The following is a 17,066-nucleotide window of genomic DNA, read 5'->3' on the forward strand; positions in this document are numbered from 1 at the left end:
TTTGCTACCATACTCTGAAATTTATGTTCAGTATGTGGTTTGCAATGACAATTTTTTACAAACATCTTTGTCAAAATATAGGTGCTTGAAGGCAAGGGCTTCCTTTTAAATCTTGTTTGCTCTGTTTAGTCACATCAGTGGTGAAATTACTGTTAACTCATTTATTAATAAAGTGAGAGAGTAACAGAAATGTGTGTCTTTAGTGCTATGTCTTACTTGCCTTTGTTTCCTAGGGTAAAGCAACGCAGAAGTATGAGCAAGCAGTCTGGCAGTGGAAGACATGTGCCAAGAAAAAATCTCTCCAGCTCATCTATTTTTAGCCAGAGCAGTTTCAATAGCCATGCCAGTGATACATCAATGATATCCACTATATTGGATGAGTCTCTGATTCGGGAACAGACAGAAGTTGATCATTTCTGGGGTAGGCAATAATTGCTATTGCTTGTATCAAACTGCAAACTGTTTGGTTTGGTGTGTATAAATTGGTGATCTTTGCATTACCTGTTGTCCATCCTATCCCCAATCACGTGCATTTGCACTTCATCTCTAGGGGTCTTCTTGCTAAGATGCCCACTGGAAATACATAGTCCAGTGTGTAAATTTAATTTACTGGCATGGTTAACATCAAGACATACACAGTCAAGTTAATATGCCAACAAACATAAACACTTCTGTGATGCAATGCCATAATTATCTCCTGTCATTGCTTTCTTCAAAATGTACACTGAGTTCTGTATTGAAAGAATGGTAAACATATAACTTGTTTTTGAGAAGTCAAAGGAAAAGCATTGTCTTACTTGTTTGTAGGCAGAAATATGTTTCTTTTTAAGATACCTTAGTATGAAAGTTTCAAATTAGTAGCATTTCAGAATTTCCCGAAAGGATTTTTGTATGTGGCTGGCTGGTTTGGCTTTTTAACTATACCAAAATGTATTTTCCTGGAACCTTTTCTCTTTGATGAAGATAAAATATGAGAGTTGTCTATATAAAGTATTGTCTATGTGAAGCATTGTGTACAACCTGCTCAGCAATTTGTTATATCTCCCAATTCAGACTCTTTGTTTCCAGTCAGAATACTTGTGACCTTCCCAGAGTCCTAGTGGGAAGAATTGTGTCAGTCTTGGTAGAACCCATTCTAGGTTTTAGATAACCTAACTCTTAAAACAGAATTTTAAATACAGTAGTATCAAAGTAGTTACCAAGCAGCAGAAACATTGTAAGCTTGTTATAAGCTGCTTTAACTTCTTGTGGGAACTGAGTCAAGGTGCAGTTGGCATTCATGTTGCTTTGCCTACCCCTTCTGTTGTGGGATGATTTTCACAGCTATTACCCTACTACAATAATGTCTGCATAGATGTTTGTGATGGGCTGCAAAATAAGTTAAATGCTAACCATGAAGGGGCTCTCTTTGAAGTATTAAAATTAGCGGGTCTTCTAACTTGAGTTTGTCAGATATTGTAATTCAATTCAGGTCTTTCTTTTATTTGGGACCAATTTCTTTTTCTTTTTTTTTTTTTTTTTTTTTCCATTTGCAGGCCTTGATGAAGAAGGTGACCCCAAAGGTAAGTACACTTTGCTTTTCCTTGCACATGGTTTCTGTGGGCCAGGCCCGGTGCTGGCAGTGCTGCCATGGGTGTTGTGCTCTGTTTGCAGGCAGTGACACCACGCTGCTGCAGGGGAACGGGGGCATAGCAGCAGCAGCAGAGCTGCAGCCCACGCTGAACGGCTACACGTGCAGTGACTGCAGCATGCTGTCAGAGAGGAAGGAGGTCCTCACTGCCTACTCAGCTTCCCATGTGCCATCCTCCAGGATCTACACTAGGGACAGGAGCCAGAAACATGCATCTAGTAAGTTACTTCCTCTTGTGTTTCATTTCTACAGTGTATTTAAGCATCTCTCCAACCCTGATGAACTTGCCAATAACTGAATTCTAGAGATCAGCTTTTTTTTTTAAATACCTTTTTCCGTATCAGTTGAAATTTTATGCACTTGTATATGATTCTGATATATGATAATCTACTGGTTTTCAGTGCTGCTCTAGGAATCAAACAATTACAAAATTCAAATGCCCTGGTATCTTAAGTTATAAAATTATTTGGCCAGCCAGCACTGTAAGTCTCCTAATCTGACATCAGATCTGTGTGGTCTGCCTATGAAATATTTAGTCATTGTTTCCAAGATACAAACTTTCTGTGCTTTTTGGTTTGCAGTTTTTTGTCCCTTATGTGATTTGAACTTACAAGGTTGAGCAAAATTGTTACTTTGCAGTGCTTGTGTTATCAGGGGAGTCTCTGAGAGGGCTTTCTACTTTCTACTTCCTTTTTTCCTCCTCTTTTAACCTTGCAGCTTTTTATAGTGTTTCTAAAAGCTAAATATCAACTGCATGAAAAATTGAACTCCAAAAGGAAAAACTGATTCCAAATAGTCACTCTAGTTGACTACATTCCTAAAGCTTGAAAAATTGAGTCTGTGTAAATGAGATTCTGCCTTTCCAAGACAATCTCCGTTCAGTGGATTGTTTTCCTCATTGTCTTGCCCATGTCTGCCTGCCTCTTGCACCTGGAGTTTCTTGATTACTGGTAGTCCTCTGTTACCAGAAAGGATTTGTTTCCTTAATGACCTTGAATTAGAAAGAAACCAGTTGTGGAATTTTGTAGGTCTCTTAAGTCTTGAATGAAGTTTGTTTTCAGTACAAGAGAAAGAAATTAAGTCTGTTTGAGCTATATGGTGTGACTTCAGATACTTAAGTATTTCTTTTTAGTTAGTGTGTAGCCAGGGTGGAATTCTTTTGACTTGAACAGTCAACTACTTAAAGTGGCACTGCATGCAAACTCTTTCTGTGCTTCTGAGTTTGTATTCACACCAGAGTTTTCCTCATCTTTGTACATTCCTTTGAACTTTATTCTAGGGGTTTGAGTCAAACTTTGGGAGTGTGTAGGTGGGGAAAGGCACACAGTACTGGCAGGTTTTTGGGATGTGGCTGAGTCTAGGACAGTGGCAGTGGTGGATTTTGGCTTTGTTCCTGTGGCTCTGGAGAAGGGTGTGTGTCTAACACTTCAGGCAGACCTCTGTAGGAACTTCCTCTGATGTAAGAGCAGGGAAGATGGTGAGCAGTCCTCACTCCTTCAAATCCAGAATAACACTGTAGTGTCTCTTTGGAACTGTGACCCCAAAATCAGGTCAGCAGTTCACCTCAGTGGGGAATCCTGACTTCCATTTTTAGAGTTCTGCAGTCTAACTAAGCAAAGCTGTTCTTGCTGAAGTTATACGTTTTGCCTTGAAGTTACTATCCAGGGTGTGTAGTTCTCACAAAAGCTTTCATGCAATATCTAATACACACAGACTTTTCAAACTGCATTTTCTGAAGTTTCATACTCTTGGCTAAAGGCTTTCCCTGCGTTGTCCTCACTCTTACACAAGCTAATGGTGACCAGAGAACAGAAATACATATTTCTGTGGATGAATAATTTGTATTCACACTGTTTTTTTCAATAGGAGGAACATATTTCTACATGAGTAAGATTCTACGATTGGTCAAAAATACTGCAGCATCTTTTGCATCACTATTAGTGCAACTATTTCAAATGGTTTTGCTGAAGCTGGGTTATGAATATAAAGGTACCTTTTCAGTTGTCTTCCTTGGTCTGCAAACAAAGAGTGTGTGTATTGGGTTTTTTTTCTTATAGACTTCATCTCTGGCACTAAGGTGTTCTTCTTCTATAGTCTTTTGGCTGGCTCCTGTCTTTCTCAGTTTTTATTTCACTTGTGCTACACTTCTCATACCTTTCCTGTTTTGAAAATATCAAGATTCCCTTATATGAGATCCACGTGTTGATTTTAGTAGGAAGTGGTAGAGAGTAATTTTTGAATTGAGAAACTTAAGTCAATTTTTAAAAACTGTGGTGATAGTGTCAAATTCTAATTTTTCAATGTCTTTCATTCTCTCTTATCACCCTTAAACCTGCTGTGCACTTAAAGCTTGTTTAGATCTGTCTTGCAAAACTCAGACTGCTCTCATCACTCTGCACTACTTTAGAGCACATCTTGTTTTCCCTGAAAATATTCATTTCTCCTTTGGTCCTTTCTCTTCTATAATACCTGCTCTACAAGTGAAGTTAAATTGCCATAGGCAGAAGGGAACTGATTTTTGCATGTGAGTAGAACTTTGCTCTCCTCCTTCTCTCTGCTCAGAGCCTTATAATTCCTAATGCTTTCTTCTTCTTGTAACAAGTTTGTTAAAATCAGCACAAATATGTAATGAATGACTGACCCATTTGATGGAATGTTGGGAACAGGGGCTTACTTGATGAGGGGTTGTTTGTTTGTTGGGTTTTTTATTTTTTTACAAGCTTTGCTGTCTGAAAAGAAGCAGAAGGATTTTTTTGAAGTAAGAGGCCCCCTCATATTTAAAGAAGGAATAAGATTGCAATTGCACAGAGTAGGCTTCTTCATCGTTTATCAGGTTTCCTTAGAGTAATCTGACTTTAATAGTGAACCAAGCCAGTTTTGCTGAAATCTGTGCCTATGAAAGGCTTTGAATTTGATAATTACAATCTGTGTGTGCTTTTTGGATGTGTTGCAGCTCACTCAGACTACTGTGGAAGCATGAATGTAAAGGAGTTCTACAGAGAAGATCATCACCTAGGTGTGAATGAGGAATCAATATGTAAGTTCAGTGATTGATGTAGTCTCAGTCCTGGGCTCTACACCAGGTTGTTGCTGTAATAGTAGTATCACACAGCCCCTAACGCTGTGGAAGCTACAAAGTAAATATTTGGTTTGTAACTTAAATATGGGGGGGATGGTGATCCCCTGGTGCACTGTAGTATTTCCCCCAGCAAGTTTCCTTCCCTGAAGTTTGCTTAGCATTTTTTGGGTTGATAACTGATGATGTGAGATAGACTTGTTGAAGTCTATCTTGTAACAAATGTTGACTTGATCCTGGCTTTATCCCAATAATCAACAGGTGATGACTGTAAAGGGAAGAAACATCTTGAAATGTACACCACAGACCACATGCAGTCCTCATGGGCTAAAAGGGTAGCAAGGACCATTTGGCACACCTTTTCTTCTGCAGGTTGACTTGGACATTTTTGTTTGCTTTTATTTTGCGTCGCAGTCTCACAATGTTAATCACACATGTTTTGTGTTTGGCCTTTTTTTTTTCCTTCCTTCATCTATCAAAGTAGGGTAGAAATGTAAAGTGCCTAGACAACTAACTTCTTTAACACCTCTTCTGTCTGAATTCTTGCTCTGATTTTGGCTTTTGTACAAGCTTGACAGGCTGCTTATCTGTTAGTGAAAACAAGGTGTAGGGTAATGTGCACCTCATATGTTAGAAGGAATAAATCAGATTAATTTATTGCACTTTGGGGAGATCTGTATGCTTGCTAGGTTGAAAAGCTAAATGGAAGCAAGATATGAGATACTGGTATGCAGATTATTTGAATAAAGGAGTTTTAACATTTTATTTTTGTTCTAGTGATAGTCAATTTTTACAGGAATCTTGTATAGGGATAGAATCTACCCTGTGAGATGAGCGTTCCCTAGCTTGAATGACAGAGACATCAAGGATCTGTTGAGTGCTCTTTATTCAGCAAAGGAAAATGATTTGAGACACTTCAGGCACCTAAATGATTTGCAAAACATTGGGTTGGTATATCTATAATCCCTCAGATTAACCCAGGCATATCTGCTAATCTAAGAATGTAGGTTTATTTTCTAAACATATATGGTGTAGTTTGTTCTGTAGAAAGATTGATCCTAGTCTTGGACATAGTATTTGTTGGCCTCAGCAGGCTTTAAGTTACAGCATTTTATTACAGTGCATTGGATGGGGAGGTTGGTGGTGGTAGTTTTGTTCTCTTTAAGAGATAAAGAACTATCCTACTGAACACTCAGCTTAATGTAAATTTATTGCTTGCAGCTTTCTAAATGGGAATACTTTCTATTATTTATCAATATTTCTTAGACATCACTGGAATTTTAAATTTTTTAATTGTCCTTACTTCTGCACAGTAACCCAGATAATGAACTTGATGTATAATTTTGAACAAATAAGATGCTTTTAAAGTGAGGATGTGCTTAAAGCTTGTTTTAGTGGTAGTACTCTTGCTATTCTCTGCTACACTTTGCATGGCATTGTTAGATTAACATGTTACAAAATGTAAACTTGGCTTTTGGAAAAGTGATATTCTAACTGCACAGGTAGTGTTCAGTCTGTTTATCTCTGGCCATGAGAATTCAGTTTCTAAACTGTCTCGGTTTTACTTGACTTCATATTTATTAGTGGCTTGCTTTGCTTTAAAGAAGTGAAGAACCAAGTTTGAGATTACTGAAAGGGTATGGTTTAAAATTCTGCAGAGCATGTGATGGGCAGGGACTGAGTCTGTTTCACTGCATGTGCTGAAGAGAACCTGCAGCTCCTTTATGTCTGTTACCACATGGAGTTCATTTGTTATAATCCAGGTTACTTTATGCTTCACGTGTTGCGAACAGCAGGAGCCACGGGATGGCTTGTGTCGCAGAAGGTCTTGTCTCTACTTTGGCTGGCCATTCTCTCTCCAGGTTACTACTCTAATCTCTGTGTGTGTGTGTGCACTGCCTGTTCCTTTTGGCAAATTAGGGGACTGCAGGGGCTTACACTAACTCAGCTGTGCTTATGCTGTAGCTTTTGTGTCTGGAAATGCATGTGCTACTTTATTGACCAAAATATGCTTAATGAGAGGGTGTGTTTCTGTTCACAGGCATTAGAGGAGACTAACCAGAGGGAATGAGAGTGTGTGAATATGGGGTGTCAAGAATAATGGGGTGTGTTTGGTTTGGCAGTCAATTGCTATATTGGTACTCCTCTTACCACAAACTGCTGCTGCTAATCTGTGTTTCCTGGAGCATACTGAGGTCTCCAGTGTGTGATAACTTGTGTTCAGACATTAATACTGAATTTTTAGTGAGGTAGCATTGTCATAACAAATGAGCATTTCATCTCTTTGCATGGCTGTTGACATTTTTGAGTAGCTGTTGTTACAATGCTGTCATACTTGTGGTATCTAGATGTCAGTAAGCTGCATGCATTGCCTTATTCATGCATTTCTCCACTCTGCAAAGCATTGTTGGCCACAGCTGCATGTCCCTCTCCTTGGTTTCTTTGAACATGTGCTGCAGTAACTACATTTCACACTCCCACCTTTTGTCTTCTAGGGAGGGCAGCTTCTGGCATGTTCAGGTTGCTTAGAACTGGGTGGTATCAACTTGTTACTCTGATGTCTTTGCTCCAGGTGTTTCTTGTAAGAAGGTGCGTATCCTTTGAAATAATTGCTTTGTGAACAAGTTATTTACACAGTTGTAATAGAAATCAATTAATTATGGTAAATGTGTTCTTCATTGTAAACTGTGCTCTTTCTCTAGATGCCTTCCAAAGAACTACAGGTGGTTACTGTTTCTTATCCCACTCCTGTTTCTACTAGGTATGTCAGTTGTTCACTTATAACACAAATCAGTGTGTGTACTACAGCTGCTCCAAAATAGCATTTTGAGTTGATTTATGACGAAGATGCAGAACTGGAAAAAAGCAAGTTTGTTTGTGAACAGGGCAGTAATTCAAGTTTCCAGGGTACTGACAAGTCAGCAAGCTCTCCCCTTGTCACAAAGGCAATATCCTTGATTTAATTGCATGGAGCTCTTTAGAAAGAGTGGCTGAGTAAGTAAATGCACTGAAGTCCTTTTTTCTTTGCCTCCCTTCATAGGAGTAGCAGTGAAAGAGTAGGCTGGGTACTGATTGCTTTGTCAGTCTCCATAGAAGTGTGGTTAAGTTTTTAGCACCTCATCCAGAGTCTTTCCTTTGCTCTAGACCGTGCTTTAGTTTCTTAAGATACTGCTGACTTTAGCGTGGTTAGTAGACAGTGTTCAGCCTGCTGTCAACTGAAATGAAACAAATTGAAGTATTTACCAGAAGTGCTGGGCCATTTCTGAAAAGCAGTTTCATGTCTTTGTGAGTCTTAAAAACTTGCAGCTATTTTGTGGAGAAGTTTACGCTTCTTGGAAAATCACAGTGGGGATTCAAAGTCCTCTGTATAAGGGTGGACAAGAAAAGAATTTACCCTGTGTAGAAAATGCTTCTACTTCCCACTAAGATATTGCCAAAATAAGTAATCTCGTGAAATGCTATTTTATTTCCACAGAAGCCTAAGTTTCTTCCAACTTTTATTAGCTCTTATGCAATGTGATATGTAGTAAGTGTATCATACAACATATTCTCCATGGTGATAAAGAGCAGCATTTACGTCTGCCTTCAGAAAATGTGGCCTGTCTTATTCAGCAGAGGTGGCCAAGGTGCCTGGGAAGCAGTAGTATGAATTTAGGCTTGTACCATGCTCCGTAGAAGTGCAAGTTGCCTGCCTCACAACTGTGTGAGTGGGATTGATGAATGTTTCCTAATATTCTTGAGTACTTGATTAAAAAGTTTTGAAGCTGGCTCGTGGTGATGTTTGTTTAGACTGGGGCAGTGTCCATTGTGTGGCACCTGCCTTGCAAACTGAAGGTAGCTGTGTCCTTCAAAACACCATTTATAGATATAAGCAGTCAGAATGGAGAATTCTTTTGAATACACATTGCTTTTTATTTCTGTTCTAGGTTTGTGGTTCTGGGGGCTTAATGGCTTCATTTCATTATTACCTCCACTAAACTGGACAAGAATTGGCACAATACAGAGAACAGATGATTCTGTTCGTGTTCCTGAACCACAAGATGACTCTCTTCATTCTGTGCAACCTCCAAAGGTAAGGGAGGACAGTCTAGGGAAGAACTTGCATATATTTAAAGATCTCTTAACTCCCGTGTCTTCAATATTTTGCAATAACTGTTTGTTACACAAGAGTAATGTAGATAAGTTGATTTTTATATATTAAAGCATTATCTTTATATTTTAGGATACCGTAAATATCTTTGACTTTGGTCGTATAAGTGAGCTGGAAAAGCAAATGGCCTTCGTGTCTGACAGATGCCATGACCGAAACAAAGAGTACAACAAAGTGATGAGCCTGCTCCAGAATCTTCAAGATCAGGTTGCCACGATGAGTGACAGAAGTGAAACATTGAATTTAATAAAAAACGTGATGAGTCAATATCTTAAAGATATGAAATTGGAGGAAAAGGTAAGACAGCCAGTTATTGATGTTTCCTGATACAGATTGTTCTGTTATATAAATGCAGATTGTGAGCAATTTGACTGGAGGACTCTTTTTCTGCTCTAGAAATAACCAATAGGTAGTAAGGGCCGGGGAGTAGTTGTGGGCATTTGTTCCTCTTTTGTTGTTGGTGACAAAGGATTAATTCCAGACAGGTGGCCTAAAGTAGATTCCTACATTGCTGAAAAGCTGCTGGATTTATTCTGTTTCTATACAGATAAAGAAGGCTATAGGAAGGACTAGTGACAAAGCAGGGATTTTGTGGTAAAGTTCCCTGTATATAACCCCTACTGCAGCTCAATCAGACTTGTGTATTTATTACAGATTCTGTAATTTCTCACACTACATAAAGGATAAATCACTTAAACATTCACAGAACAGAATGAAAAGTGCACTTTGCAGAAAATATCAATTATGGTATTTGTACTCCAAAACAAAATACCTTTTTCTTCTTTGTTTTTTAAGACTGATTTCCTGGCTTTACACAAAGAACATGAGTTGCGCATCCAGACACTGGAAGAACTTCTTAGAAAACTCTCAGCTGAATCCAAGGTATTGACAGTGAGCTTTGCTGACTTATTCTAATAGTAACCTGTTGATAAAGCATACTGACTTTTTTTATTTGCTGTTCCAAACAGCAGTTTCCTTTTCTGTGGTTATTACACTTCCCTAAGTCTCAAAATTTGCTTGTATTTTGGTTCCCCCTTTTTGGAGAGGGTTACATTCCAAGATTTAAAAATTATTCCCTTGACCCTTGAGGCTGATTCTATTTGGAATGAAACCTTGTTATACAGAGGCACAAACATAATTGTGTTTGCAGTCCCATGCAGGTGGTGCTAAAATTTACTTTCATATAACATTCTTTATCCTCCTTTCTTTCACTTTAATTTCTTTGTATATGTTAAAACTTAACTTTTTGTATTTTTTAGGACATCCAGAAGGAGTTTGACCTAGCCAAATCAAAATCAGTAAGGTATAAGCACTTTTCAAATACATTTTGCTTTTTCACTCCTGATGCCAACTGCCAGTGATCCTTATCTTGTGTCAGTTAACTGCTTGTATTGTCAGCAAGAGCACTTCTGTCTTGTACTGGATTTCAACTGTGGTGCTGAACATCAGCACAGGACCCTACTCCAGTGTGGGGGCAACTCTACAACTACACCTTCATTAGAGAAAGCTATTTATATAGTATAGGAGAATGAGGGACTTCTCATCCTCTTATAAATGCATTAGTTTTCCTTCAGATCACTTAGTGAAATATACAGTGACTGTTTTTGATGAGCTTTGTATTTAAATTCTTGAGCTGTATCAATTTAACCAGTGGCAAACTCACACAAGGTTTGGCTGGTTTGCCAGAAGCCCTGAAATTCCCCCAGATCTGTATATGTTTGAGCTATTAACTTGTCAGCCTGGTGATAATCTGAAGTCATCACTGCTGGATTTTTCACTTACTTCAAAATACTTTGCTTTGACTATATTAATTCTAAGTAGGCCTTAAGTAATAGTATGTTACAGGTGCAAGTTCACCGTGTGTATTGTGGTCAACAATTGAACTGGGAGAGCACTCTGTATTAGACAAGTATATTCTCACACCTTTGGAATTTGGTGGAATGATTCCAACTACTCTTTCGTAATAATTGATGCCTTGTTTTTGTCAGAGATGATGATCAATACAGTCTACTTATGTCCAAAATTAAAAAGCTAGAACTGGAGCTGGCTTCTATGAAATCGGAGCTGTTATCTGGGGAAAGTGTGAAGACGAGTTGTGAGAAAATAGATGTCATTCATGAACAAGTAGGTTCTGCAACTTCTCTTACTGTCCCAGTAAAATTGGATATTACTTGGTTTTGTTCACTATCTTTTTGAAATGCACTGCAATCAGTAACATGGGGGTAGTATTATTCTTAAAGAATGACAGTGTTGTATGTAGAGTTTCTGTTAATTTTTCCATTGGTGCATAACACTTTGGTGGAGAGGAGTTTATTGCTTGTTCTCTGCAATGGCAGGGGTTTGCTTGGAAGTTATGACATAGTAGCAGTTCTCTGCACAGTACTTTGTTGATGTATTTTGCTAACCCATGGAAGTATGGAGAAGAAACTCATGTAAAAGCAAATGAAGTTTGTTATCTGAGAGTTATTTCTAAAAAATCCTGCCTAAGTTCTTTTGAAGCCTTTTAAAAGGTCTGACTGGAATGTAGCCAGCATAATACAGCAATACTGAGATGAGATTATCAACTTTTACCTAAATAATGACTTGTGATAATGGTCTAGCAATGTGCCTGTTTTATATTTTATCTATATTTATAAAAACTAATAATTGTAATTATTACTGGCTTCCACTAGGTAGATGCCCAGGTCAAGGAATCTGTCAAGCTACTGCTTTTTGGTGAGCAACAAGAAGACTTGCCTGAATCACTTCTCCAGTGGCTTACCTCTAATTTTGTGAGCAAAAGTGATCTACAGACTGTGCTGCGGGATCTTGAGTTGCAGATCCTCAAAAATATTACTCTCCATATGTCTGTAACGAACCAAAAAGTAACATCTGAAGTAGTTACAAATGCTGTGACTAATGCAGGGATTTCTGGAATCACAGAAGCGGTGAGTGAGTTTTAGTGCCTCAACTTCAACTGAAAATGGCAAGAGTTCTTTCATGGGCATTTTGTGGAGCATGACTTGCAGCATTGATTGTTGCCTTTAAAAAAACCAACACTTGTGGTTTTTTTAAAGTGTGCTGTCTTGAAAATTGAATTCCCAAGAAACAAGTACACCAAAGAAATGCAGCTCAGGGTCTTGGGAAGAAGAAATGCAGATTTAAGAAAAAAACCAACAAACCAGCAGTTAAGATGCAGTATTAGTTTGTATTTTAAGACAGACAAACATCCATTAAAAGTGCCTTCTGTCTCGACAGAGACTTTCAAGGACTTGTGATGAAGTGCAGCATCTCAGAAAGATGCTTGCAACTCACAGATATATAAATATCAATTATTTTATCGCTTGATCTTATTAAAATATTTTTCCTGCTATTCTCTTGTGTGTGTACACCTTTAGCAAGCACAGATTATTGTAAATAATGCACTGAAACTCTACTCTCAAGACAAGACTGGGATGGTGGATTTCGCCTTGGAATCTGGAGGTAAATAGTAGAGGAAACACCATTTTACTATTCATGGTTTTAGTAGTATTTACTAGAAATACTAAAATGAAGAGTGAAGCTTAGTAGGGCATTTTTGTGTGTTGTCTGATCATCAGATCACTGCACTCTGTGATGGTGTTTGCAGGCCTATACAGCAGCCTAGGTGTGCATGGACATGAGTAGAATAGTTCTTAATACCTCTACAACTGGATAAGAAAGAAATGAAAAACCTTTAACCTGTTCTTAAAATAACATTGTATGTGATAGAAACATTATATCCACAGAAAATTATTAGATCTTAACAATATCTTTAGTCTGCTATTCATTAAGCTTTGTATAAATCTCTCCCTTAATTGCACATCCCTTCTTGAAGACTTCTATTTCTGCTAACCTGATCTGTCTTTTTTGAGGTGGCAGCATTCTGAGTACTCGCTGTTCTGAAACCTATGAGACCAAGACAGCATTAATTAGCCTCTTTGGAATTCCTCTGTGGTACTTCTCTCAGTCTCCCAGAGTGGTGATTCAGGTAATTAAAGGCCAAGTAAACAAATGCAGCAATGTTATTTTGTGTGGAGTGGTTTGGGTGGCTCTTTGGGTGCTGGGTGTATCTCTGTAATATATTGGGGCACAGGTACTTGGAGCTGTGTTCCCAAGAGTGGGATTCTTCTGGCAGTCCCTGGACACAGTTGAAGTCCTAGTCTAGCAAAATGGAGAGTCACAGGAAGCTTGGGTGGTGCACTGGGCTTGTGCAAAGTGTGAGGGCTGGGAGAGTTCCTGCTGAGAACTAATCTCAAGGCAGGTCTTCAAAACACCACTGGTATCTCAGGTGGGTGTGCTGTCTTCCTGAAGAGTTCCACCAAGGAGATTATTTCTGCACCTTACCGCTTAAGACTGTCCTTAAGAACTCAAAATTCATTACAACTCTTTATTGCAATAAACTAGAAAACACTGCAACATTGTTTTTATTGTTGTGTCCCATCTTGTTCTCTCCACCTTCCTTCTGTGCAGCCAGACATGTATCCAGGGAACTGCTGGGCTTTCAAAGGATCACAGGGCTATCTTGTGGTGAGACTTTCCATGAAGATCTATCCAACTGCCTTTACATTGGAACACATACCAAAAACTCTTTCACCAACAGGAAATATCACCAGTGCTCCTAGGAATTTTGCAGTATATGTAAGTCTGTCTCTGAATTTAAGTTGATGTCTGTACACAGAATATTTGTGTTACATACCTTGGATAAGAGTAACTTGAGGAAGGACAGCTAAGATGATAAACTGTTTCACTCATTGCTCTTAAAAATATTTTTGAGCTTTGAGGTTATGAATAACAAGTGTTGCAACTAATTTTGGGTGAGCTGTTTCTTTACTCTTGCTCTAGACAGTAGTAAACACTTGGAGGGAGGTGATGTTTTCTTTATTTGATCTAGTTTTTTCGTACACTTTGTTTCATCCTCCTTCCCATTCTTCCTCTCTCCACCCACTATCCCTCCCATTTTGTCTCTGCACCTTAACTGTGATGTGCCTTAAATAATTTTTTTTAGTTCACTTTACCCAGCACCACAGTTGTGTAGGCAGGATTTCAGAACAGACCACAGGGTACATCAGAGAGCAGTTATGATATCTGAGAACTTATTGTCACGTTTTTCTAAATGTTTAAACAGTCACTTGCAAGCATCTGAATCTTGACTTAAGCCTTGATTTTCTCTCACTGTTTGTCCTGAGCAGTTTATATTGTACACTGTGATAAGGATTTAGCCATGAAAATTAAAGGGTTTGACCATGAAAAGATGTAAACAGTACAACTATTTACAGGGCAGGAAACTGGAATACAGAGCTGTGCTTGAACTTTAAATTACATGGGAAATACTCTGATCCTGGCCTTGATACTCTGATTAAGGGCTGTCTCTTTGTACTCTGTGTAGGCATGCTTCTAGTTTGGGTTTGATTGGAAATTTGATGGAAGCAAAAATCCTTATGCTGTTGTTATAGGGTCTGGAGGATGAATATCAAGAAGAAGGCAAGCTTCTAGGAGAGTATGTGTATGATCAAGATGGAGAACCACTGCAGATGTTTCCAGTGATGGTAAGTCTGGATTAAAAGATTTAAAGTGTCAGGAAACAGCTACTTTTATTTTCTACACTTGTGTGCAATGAGCAGTGAAAGGAAAAGGCTTTGTAGTCTTGTGGGCAGTGTAGAAGCTGAGGTAGAAAATATCTACGTGTGCCTCAAACCTATGGCCTAAATAGAGGAGAGGGGATGAAGGCTTGTTGCTGTGTGGACACAGATGGGGGAAAGTTGCTAAACACAGGAAGAGCCTGTTCCATGCTGCTTCAGACTCACAAATAATTGTAAGGCAAGGGAGGTTCTCAAAGAAACAGAAAATTCCCAAGGCATAGCTTAGGTTCCTACAAGTACCAACAGTCGTTAATAACTAAAAAAGCTTCAGTTGCAGCTGTTTATGCCAGAACCCTGACACTGGTTTGTGTGTTTGCTTTTTCCTTCTCCAGGGGAAAAATGAAGATGCATTCCAAATAGTGGAGCTGAGGATTTTCTCTAACTGGGGCCATGCAGAGTACACCTGCCTTTATCGGTTCAGAGTGCACGGGAAACCTGCCGAGTAATCCACACTACAGCTGGGGGTGGCTGCTTTGTACATTTTGTTCCTAATCTGTATATACTGGGAAGCCTACAACACTGGAATCTGTAAAGGACGAGGATGCAAGATGCACACTGCAGAACTATTGATCCTCTGATAAAGGCAGAAGACTGTCAGCAGAAATGTATAAACCCCAATTTTTATTTGCTCTAAGGCTCAGCTTGTAATTGCCAGTTCGCTTCATATTTCTGTGTCCACGCTGAGAGAAATAATGCATGCAAACAGCTCTGGTTCATAAAGCCCAGTTGGCAAACAGGTGACACACGTTTTACTACAAATGAATGTATAGGTTTTTTAAAAAGAATAAACCACACTTTCTGCAACTAGGAATCTGTTCTTTTTTAATCCAGGACTTAACTGCCTCCTTTTGCTAGCTTGGCACCATAAGCCAAAAACTGTGGTACATTTTGAGCACTGACTGTGGCTAAAGGTGTCCTTCAGATGACAGTTGGTTTTAACCTTTTTGGTGGATCCAAAAGGGCTTCTTTGCTACATGTTGAATATAATAAATACTACTGTCAGGGAAAGCTAACACAACCAAAACCAGTTTAAACACCAGCGACTGAGAATGCTTTACTGTAATTTGTGGCCACGAATTGCTCTAAAAGTCAGGGATAACTTGAAGTAACTGAAGTTATTTTAAGGGTTTTTACCATGGCAACTTGGCCAGTTTGTTCTTTTTTTAGTGTCAATCCCACATCGACCTTGATGTACTGACTGACTGGCTCGGAGCTGATAAGCCTGCTGAATTGCTCAGTAAACACTGCTGTACAGCAGTTGCACTACCTTAGTTTGTCCAAAGTGGGACAAGATTTCCTTAGACTGGTTGATTGTTATTCTCCATTTGTACTGTGAGAATTCGGTGTGTGGAAAACAAGCCTGAAGCAATTCTCGCTGCGTCACAGTTACCAGAGGGACTCGAGCTCAGCGCTGCTGTGTGCAAACACGGGCATTCCTGATCCTCCCCACAAGCCTTAGTCGGGTACCAGATGAGTAGAGTTGCTCTTGGAAACAACATTTTCACATAGAACGAGGTGAAACGCTTATTGCCCCCCTTAGCCTTGCTGCTTTGAAGATGCTTTTTGGAAAAGATTCCTGAAATTCACTTGTTTGCAGAATTTTTATCTTGCTGTTCTAGTGCATTTTGTAGTTACACAGAACTGTTACACATGGACCTGCTGACTGGTTTTCTGAATTGAGTTATGTATGTTGCACAACAGTCCTCGAATGTTTGAAATACAGAGTCTCCATGTGAAGAACTTTTTTTCATTCGACGTAGAGACAGAACCTATGGCCTACGCAGAGGAGTAGATGACACATGTACAGGTGTTTTCATATTATAGGTTACATATTTAAAATTAGAATTATCCTGTATAAATTGAAATTAGGTAGCTGGGGGGGAATATTTTGAATAACACTAACTTATTTTTAAAAAAGCAAGATAGGACTTTGTGCAATGTATTTTTGTAAATGCTTTTCAAAATGTCTGTTATTCTTTGCTGCCTCCAAACTGACAAGATGCTATTGAGATGTTTAAATAAAGAGTTTTAATTTTTGAAAGTGCATGTAATACTTGAAACAAGAAATAAAGCCTCTTTTCTGTTTTTTTTTTTATCACCTGCTTAAATGAGTGAGGAAAGATTGTGATTCTAATGCCCCGAGCTGGGGAGGGGTGGGAGGATTTCACTGAGGCTTTTACAAGGGCCAGGGGCTCAACGCTGTAAGGGGCAGACCCAGGACCAGCGTGTGGCTGGTGGGTGACACCAGCGCTGGGGCCGGGACAAAGTACATTTGGGTGGGTGCTGGATCCGTCCCAGCCGTGAGAGGGATGGGAGTTGGTTTAACCCCTCTGCCCTCCGCCTTGCCTGGATCCCTGTGCCACAGCACTCCTCAGCCACGCTGCTTGCCCGCGCTCCAGCAGCCGTCCCTGGATTTCTATTACTTGTTTAAGTTATCCTGTAGTTTCCCGTGCTGTTGCGGCTCCAGGCCCGGCCGTGCCCGGCCCGAGTCCCGGGGTTCCCCTCACGCCGTTCTCAGCTGCCGTTGCCCCTCGGGACGCCGCGCGCAGCCGCGCGGGCTGAGCCTCGCGG

General features: G+C 39.5%; 1 protein-coding gene across 8 annotated transcripts in view; it reads left to right on the forward strand.

Moving 5' to 3' along the window:
• Nucleotides 1-16,536, forward strand: part of SUN1 (Sad1 and UNC84 domain containing 1) — a 29,177-nt gene extending 12,641 nt beyond the window's left edge. For 5 of the 8 annotated variants that reach the window (XM_059862145.1, XM_059862150.1, XM_059862146.1 and 2 more), the window contains 20 exons: nucleotides 234-421; nucleotides 1,536-1,562; nucleotides 1,654-1,848; nucleotides 3,497-3,619; nucleotides 4,584-4,667; nucleotides 4,968-5,078; nucleotides 6,470-6,568; nucleotides 7,202-7,295; nucleotides 7,409-7,467; nucleotides 8,633-8,778; nucleotides 8,929-9,153; nucleotides 9,652-9,738; nucleotides 10,116-10,159; nucleotides 10,845-10,980; nucleotides 11,529-11,783; nucleotides 12,234-12,318; nucleotides 12,729-12,844; nucleotides 13,327-13,494; nucleotides 14,310-14,402; nucleotides 14,828-16,536. In XM_059862145.1, the coding sequence (XP_059718128.1) occupies nucleotides 234-421; nucleotides 1,536-1,562; nucleotides 1,654-1,848; nucleotides 3,497-3,619; nucleotides 4,584-4,667; nucleotides 4,968-5,078; nucleotides 6,470-6,568; nucleotides 7,202-7,295; nucleotides 7,409-7,467; nucleotides 8,633-8,778; nucleotides 8,929-9,153; nucleotides 9,652-9,738; nucleotides 10,116-10,159; nucleotides 10,845-10,980; nucleotides 11,529-11,783; nucleotides 12,234-12,318; nucleotides 12,729-12,844; nucleotides 13,327-13,494; nucleotides 14,310-14,402; nucleotides 14,828-14,941 (2,449 nt within the window). In that variant the 3' untranslated portion in view covers nucleotides 14,942-16,536. The remainder of the gene's footprint in view (nucleotides 1-233; nucleotides 422-1,535; nucleotides 1,563-1,653; nucleotides 1,849-3,496; nucleotides 3,620-4,583; nucleotides 4,668-4,967; nucleotides 5,079-6,469; nucleotides 6,569-7,201; nucleotides 7,296-7,408; nucleotides 7,468-8,632; nucleotides 8,779-8,928; nucleotides 9,154-9,651; nucleotides 9,739-10,115; nucleotides 10,160-10,844; nucleotides 10,981-11,528; nucleotides 11,784-12,233; nucleotides 12,319-12,728; nucleotides 12,845-13,326; nucleotides 13,495-14,309; nucleotides 14,403-14,827) is intronic. The other 3 variants (XM_059862147.1, XM_059862149.1, XM_059862152.1) reach the window with 3 other exon arrangements.
• The last annotated feature ends 530 nt before the right edge of the window (nucleotides 16,537-17,066 follow it).

The sequence above is a fragment of the Haemorhous mexicanus genome, chromosome 17, assembly GCF_027477595.1.
Source record: "Haemorhous mexicanus isolate bHaeMex1 chromosome 17, bHaeMex1.pri, whole genome shotgun sequence".
Lineage (NCBI taxonomy): Eukaryota > Metazoa > Chordata > Aves > Passeriformes > Fringillidae > Haemorhous > Haemorhous mexicanus.